The sequence below is a fragment of the Notolepis coatsorum genome (genome assembly GCF_963971535.1).
Source record: "Notolepis coatsorum genome assembly, contig: SCAFFOLD_2270, whole genome shotgun sequence".
In the NCBI taxonomy this organism is placed as follows: Eukaryota; Metazoa; Chordata; class Actinopteri; order Aulopiformes; family Paralepididae; genus Notolepis; species Notolepis coatsorum.
Genome location: NW_028171033.1, coordinates 17,501 through 24,274, shown reverse-complemented (window position 1 = coordinate 24,274; position 6,774 = coordinate 17,501). Strand labels below are relative to the sequence as shown.

Below are 6,774 nucleotides of genomic sequence, written 5' to 3'. Positions count from 1 at the left end.
CTCAGCGTGTGTAGGACCTCAGGAGTTCTGTAGGGGAGCAGAGATGTTCCTCAGCGTGTGTAGGACCTCAGGAGTTCTGTAGTGGAGCAGAGATAGTCCTCAGCGTGTGTAGGACCTCAGGAGTTCTGTAGGGGAGCAGAGATGGTCCTCAGCGTGTGTAGGACCTCAGGAGTTCTGTAGGGGAGCAGAGATGTTCTCCAGCGTGTGTAGGACCTCAGGAGTTCTGTAGGGGAGCAGAGATGGTCCTCAGCGTGTGTAGGACCTCAGGAGTTCTGTAGGGCAGCAGAGATGTTCTCCAGCGTGTGTAGGACCTCAGGAGTTCTGTAGGGGAGCAGAGATGGTCCTCAGCGTGTGTAGGACCTCAGGAGTTCTGTAGTGGAGCAGAGATGTTCTCCAGCGTGTGTAGGACCTCAGGAGTTCTGTAGTGGAGCAGAGATGTTCTCCAGCGTGTGTAGGACCTCAGGAGTTCTGTAGGGGAGCAGAGATGTTCCTCAGTGTGTGTAGGACCTCAGGAGTTCTGTAGTGGAGCAGAGATGGTCCTCAGCGTGTGTAGGACCTCAGGAGTTCTGTAGTGGAGCAGAGATGTTCTCCAGTGTGTGTAGGACCTCAGGAGTTCTGTAGTGGAGCAGAGATGTTCTCCAGCGTGTGTAGGACCTCAGGAGTTCTGTAGGGGAGCAGAGATGTTCTCCAGCGTGTGTAGGACCTCAGGAGTTCTGTAGTGGAGCAGAGATGTTCTCCAGTGTGTGTAGGACCTCAGGAGTTCTGTAGGGCAGCAGAGATGTTCTCCAGCGTGTGTAGGACCTCAGGAGTTCTGTAGGGGAGCAGAGATGTTCTCCAGCGTGTGTAGGACCTCAGGAGTTCTGTAGGGGAGCAGAGATGTTCTCCAGCGTGTGTAGGACCTCAGGAGTTCTGTAGGGGAGCAGAGATGGTCCTCAGTGTGTGTAGGACCTCAGGAGTTCTGTAGTGGAGCAGACATGTTCCTCAGCGTGTGTAGGACCTCAGGAGTTCTGTAGGGCAGCAGAGATGTTCTCCAGCGTGTGTAGGACCTCAGGAGTTCTGTAGGGGAGCAGAGATGTTCTCCAGCGTGTGTAGGACCTCAGGAGTTCTGTAGTGGAGCAGAGATGTTCTCCAGTGTGTGCCGGACCTCAGGAGTTCTGTAGGGGAGCAGAGATGTTCTCCAGTGTGTGTAGGACCTCAGGAGTTCTGTAGGGGAGCAGAGATGTTCTCCAGCGTGTGTAGGACCTCAGGAGTTCTGTAGGGCAGCAGAGATGTTCCTCAGCGTGTGTAGGACCTCAGGAGTTCTGTAGTGGAGCAGAGATGTTCCTCAGTGTGTGTAGGACCTCAGGAGTTCTGTAGTGGAGCAGAGATGTTCTCCAGTGTGTGTAGGACCTCAGGAGTTCTGTAGGGGAGCAGAGATGTTCTCCAGCGTGTGTAGGACCTCAGGAGTTCTGTAGGGGAGCAGAGATGTTCCTCAGCGTGTGTAGGACCTCAGGAGTTCTGTAGTGGAGCAGAGATGTTCTCCAGCGTGTGTAGGACCTCAGGAGTTCTGTAGTGGAGCAGAGATGTTCTCCAGCGTGTGTAGGACCTCAGGAGTTCTGTAGGGGAGCAGAGATGTTCCTCAGCGTGTGTAGGACCTCAGGAGTTCTGTAGGGGAGCAGAGATGTTCCTCAGTGTGTGTAGGACCTCAGGAGTTCTGTAGTGGAGCAGAGATGTTCTCCAGCGTGTGTAGGACCTCAGGAGTTCTGTAGGGCAGCAGAGATGTTCCTCAGCGTGTGTAGGACCTCAGGAGTTCTGTAAGGGAGCAGAGATGTTCTCCAGCGTGTGTAGGACCTCAGGAGTTCTGTAGGGGAGCAGAGATGGTCCTCAGCGTGTGTAGGACCTCAGGAGTTCTGTAGGGGAGCAGAGATGGTCCTCAGTGTGTGTAGGACCTCAGGAGTTCTGTAGTGGAGCAGAGATGTTCCTCAGCGTGTGTAGGACCTCAGGAGTTCTGTAGGGGAGCAGAGATGTTCTCCAGTGTGTGTAGGACCTCAGGAGTTCTGTAGTGGAGCAGAGATGGTCCTCAGCCGTGTGTAGGACCTCAGGAGTTCTGTAGGGGAGCAGAGATGTTCCACAGCGTGTGTAGGACCTCAGGAGTTCTGTAGGGGAGCAGAGATGTTCCTCAGCGTGTGTAGGACCTCAGGAGTTCTGTAGTGGAGCAGAGATGGTCCTCAGTGTGTGTAGGACCTCAGGAGTTCTGTAGGGGAGCAGAGATGTTCTCCAGCGTGTGTAGGACCTCAGGAGTTCTGTAGGGGAGCAGAGATGTTCTCCAGCGTGTGTAGGACCTCAGGAGTTCTGTAGGGGAGCAGAGATGTTCCTCAGCGTGTGTAGGACCTCAGGAGTTCTGTAGGGGAGCAGAGATGTTCTCCAGCGTGTGTAGGACCTCAGGAGTTCTGTAGGGGAGCAGAGATGTTCTCCAGCGTGTGTAGGACCTCAGGAGTTCTGTAGGGGAGCAGAGATGGTCCTCAGCGTGTGTAGGACCTCAGGAGTTCTGTAGTGGAGCAGAGATGGTCCTCAGCGTGTGTAGGACCTCAGGAGTTCTGTAGTGGAGCAGAGATGTTCTCCAGCGTGTGTAGGACCTCAGGAGTTCTGTAGGGGAGCAGAGATGGTCCTCAGCGTGTGTAGGACCTCAGGAGTTCTGTAGTGGAGCAGAGATGTTCTCCAGCGTGTGTAGGACCTCAGGAGTTCTGTAGGGGAGCAGAGATGTTCCTCAGCGTGTGTAGGACCTCAGGAGTTCTGTAGTGGAGCAGAGATGTTCTCCAGCGTGTGTAGGACCTCAGGAGTTCTGTAGGGGAGCAGAGATGTTCTCCAGCGTGTGTAGGACCTCAGGAGTTCTGTAGTGGAGCAGAGATGGTCCTCAGCGTGTGTAGGACCTCAGGAGTTCTGTAGGGGAGCAGAGCTGTTCTCCAGCGTGTGTAGGACCTCAGGAGTTCTGTAGGGGAGCAGAGATGTTCCTCAGCGTGTGTAGGACCTCAGGAGTTCTGTAGTGGAGCAGAGATGTTCTCCAGCGTGTGTAGGACCTCAGGAGTTCTGTAGGGGAGCAGAGATGTTCTCCAGCGTGTGTAGGACCTCAGGAGTTCTGTAGTGGAGCAGAGATGTTCTCCAGCGTGTGTAGGACCTCAGGAGTTCTGTAGGGGAGCAGAGATGTAATGTCCACACCTTGTGTTTTCCAGGACCTCCAGGACCCCAGGAGTTCTCCGCAGTGGGGAAGGAGGAGGCCGCTCCCCTGGTCCAGGAGACGTCCATCAAGAGGCTGGTGGTGGGACCTCTGGACGTGCGGCTCCACAGCAGCGCGGTGCACCGCATCCTCAAGATGGTCACCTGCGCCATGGACCACGAGTACGAGCCCTACTGCAAACCACAGCCAGGTGAGAGGTCAGAGGTCGAGCCCTACTGCAAACCACAGCCAGGTGAGAGGTCAAGAGGTCGAGCCCTACTGCAAACCACAGCCAGGTGAGAGGTCAAGAGGTCGAGCCCTACTGCAAACCACAGCCAGGTGAGAGGTCAAGAGGTCGAGCCCTACTGCAAACCACAGCCAGGTGAGAGGTCAAGAGGTCGAGCCCTACTGCAAACCACAGCCAGGTGAGAGGTCAAGAGGTCGAGCCCTACTGCAAACCACAGCCAGGTGAGAGGTCAAGAGGTCGAGCCCTACTGCAAACCACAGCCAGGTGAGAGGTGAGAGGTCGAGCCCGACTGCAAACCACAGCCAGGTGAGAGGTCAGAGGTCGAGCCCTACTGCAAACCACAGCCAGGTGAGAGGTGAGAGGTCGAGCCCGACTGCAAACCACAGCCAGGTGAGAGGTCAAGAGGTCGAGCCCTACTGCAAACCACAGCCAGGTGAGAGGTCAAGAGGTCGAGCCCTACTGCAAACCACAGCCAGGTGAGAGGTCAAGAGGTCGAGCCCTACTGCAAACCACAGCCAGGTGAGAGGTCAAGAGGTCGAGCCCTACTGCAAACCACAGCCAGGTGAGAGGTCAAGAGGTCGAGCCCTACTGCAAACCACAGCCAGGTGAGAGGTCAAGAGGTCGAGCCCTACTGCAAACCACAGCCAGGTGAGAGGTTCTTTTTTGCTGGGGCACCAGTGGAAATGATCAATTAACTGATAGGAATTCCCCCCCCCCCCCATTATAAACCAGTGGCCAACATGGATGGATATTAGGCGTTCATCTTGTAATGAAAGAAGAATCTGTGAGAAGGTCGTCTTTATACCGTCTGCAGACCTTCCATCAAGTCGGAGCGGATACAACGCTACGTCCAGCCCTCATTTCTGTCATCCTCCCCTCTCCCCCTCCCCCCTCACCCTCCCCTCTCACCCTCCCCTCTCACCCTCTCATCCTCACCTCTCACCTCTCACCCTCCCCTCTCACCCTCCCCTCTCACCCTCACCTCTCACCCTCCCCTCTCACCCTCTCATCCTCACCTCTCACCTCTCACCCTCCCCTCTCACCCTCCCCTCTCACCCTCACCCTCCCCTCTCACCCTCCCCTCTCACCCTCCCCTCTCACCCTCCCCCTCACCCTCCCCTCTCACCCTCCCCTCTCACCCTCCCCTCTCACCCTCCCCTCTCACCCTCCCCTCTCACCCCTCACCTCTCACCCTCCCCTCTCACCCTCTCACCCTCCCCTCTCACCCTCACCTCTCACCCTCTCACCCTCCCCTCTCACCCTCCCCTCTCACCCTCCCCTCTCACCCCTCACCTCTCACCCCTCACCTCTCACCCTCACCTCTCACCCTCCCCTCTCACCCCTCACCTCTCACCCTCCCCTCTCACCCTCTCACCCTCCCCTCTCACCCCTCACCTCTCACCCTCCCCTCTCACCCTCTCACCCTCCCCTCTCACCCTCCCCTCTCACCCCTCCCCTCTCACCCTCTCACCCTCCCCTCTCACCCTCCCCTCTCACCCTCCCCTCTCACCCTCCCCTCTCACCCTCCCCCCTCACCCTCCCCCCTCACCCTCCCCTCTCACCCTCCCCCCTCACCCTCCCCTCTCCCCCTCCCCTCTCCCCCTCCCCTCTCCCCCTCCCCTCTCACCCTCCCCCCTCCCCCTCCCCTCTCACCCTCCCCTCTCACCCTCCCCTCTCACCCTCCCCCCTCACCCTCCCCTCTCACCCTCCCCCCTCACCCTCCCCTCTCACCCTCCCCTCTCACCCTCCCCCCTCACCCTCCCCTCTCACCCTCCCCCCTCACCCTCCCCCCTCCCCCTCCCCTCTCACCCTCCCCTCTCACCCTCCCCTCTCACCCTTCCCCCTCCCCTCTCACCCTCCCCTCTCACCCTCCCCTCTCACCCTCCCCCCTCCCCCTCCCCCCTCACCCTCCCCTCTCACCCTCCCCTCTCACCCTCCCCCCTCCCCCTCCCCTCTCACCCTCCCCCCTCACCCTCCCCTCTCACCCTTCCCCTCCCCTCTCACCCTCCCCTCTCACCCTCCCCTCTCACCTCCCCCCTCCCCCTCCCCTCTCACCCTCCCCTCTCACCCTCCCCTCTCACCCTCCCCTCTCACCCTCCCCTCTCACCCTCCCCTCTCCCCTCCCCCCTCACCCTCCCCTCTCACCCTCCCCCCTCCCCCTCCCCTCTCACCCTCCCCCCTCACCCTCCCCTCTCACCCTCCCCCCTCACCCCTCCCTCTCACCCTCCCCTCTCACCCTCCCCTCTCACCCTCCCCTCCCCACCACCCAGTGACTGGAACCAGCGAACAGTTCCCGCCACAGACACATTGTTCTCTCCTTACACAACGCACCTCTCAGCGCCGCGCGTCGACATGAAGCGCTGACCTTTTGGACCACGCTAGGGAGGTGAAGCCAAACACCTCTGGTTAGCCGCGGCTATCGGTGAGCTCATCCCCGGGATGTTGTGAGAGCTGCTCGCTGGAATGCGCGCGTGTGTAATATCTGTGGCAATAAGTCTAATTTTTGCGAAACCACAACATCCGTTGGTTTCGGTTGTTTCAGCATCTGTGATAGATAATGGACGCCGGGGTAATTACTGTAGTGCTTTTGACTCGAGCCGGTCAGGTCGGTGTGCTCCTTCCTGTGTGAGACGGGGGGGGGGGGGGGGTTCTGAGGAGGGGTCAGTGGAGTCAGGCACCACAGGGGGCGGATTGAGAAATTGAGAGTAGATAAGAGGAGCACATTTTTCACGGTGGTAGCCGGGCTGATAAGGCGGATAACGGAAGGTGAATAAATCAAGGTTTTATTTGGTTTCCGTCTCTGGTGGTGTAATATATTCCATCCTACTCGGTTCTGTTCTGTTCTAATCGGTTCCATTCCGTTCTATGAAACAACATGACTACATTTTACGTTTACATTTGGCCATTTAGCTGAACTCACAAGTTCTGTACGACAAGTCAGCAGGAAGGAAGGGCACGACTCTTACAGCTGAGTAACAATGTTCATCAAAGTGTTGAAACTTGGGCGCTGCAGTGTTGAGTGCAGAATAGTAGAGACATATTAGTATATTAGGAAGAGTGCATGATGGTAGAGGACAGTAAGAAGGTTAGTATTTTGTATTTTGAGGTGCTAGTCTTAACATCTTAACTCTCTAATACGTCCTATTTGTTTTGTTGTGACATCAGAGGGACGCATGTCATCTCGCTGCTCAGCCAGCTCAGGTCCCAGGGTTTGGTCTCGTAGTAAAGAAATGACCGGCGCCCACAGATCATTAACGGGTTCAGCGCCAGAGGTCGCTATGGGCGTGTGGCCGTTGTGTGCCATCGCTTTGTTCAATGGGGATAAATGCCGGTG

The 6,774-nt window shown here is 57.4% G+C and overlaps 1 protein-coding gene across 1 annotated transcript in view; it reads left to right on the top strand.

The window, feature by feature from the left end:
* Positions 1–3,209: 3,209 nt before the first annotated feature.
* Positions 3,210–6,774, top strand: part of LOC311248359 (intermembrane lipid transfer protein VPS13B-like) — a gene marked incomplete at both ends in the record, with an annotated part of 20,125 nt that continues 16,560 nt past the window's right edge. The window contains one exon of the mRNA XM_084339254.1: positions 3,210–3,404. Coding sequence (XP_084195380.1) covers positions 3,210–3,404 — 195 coding nt within the window. The remainder of the gene's footprint in view (positions 3,405–6,774) is intronic.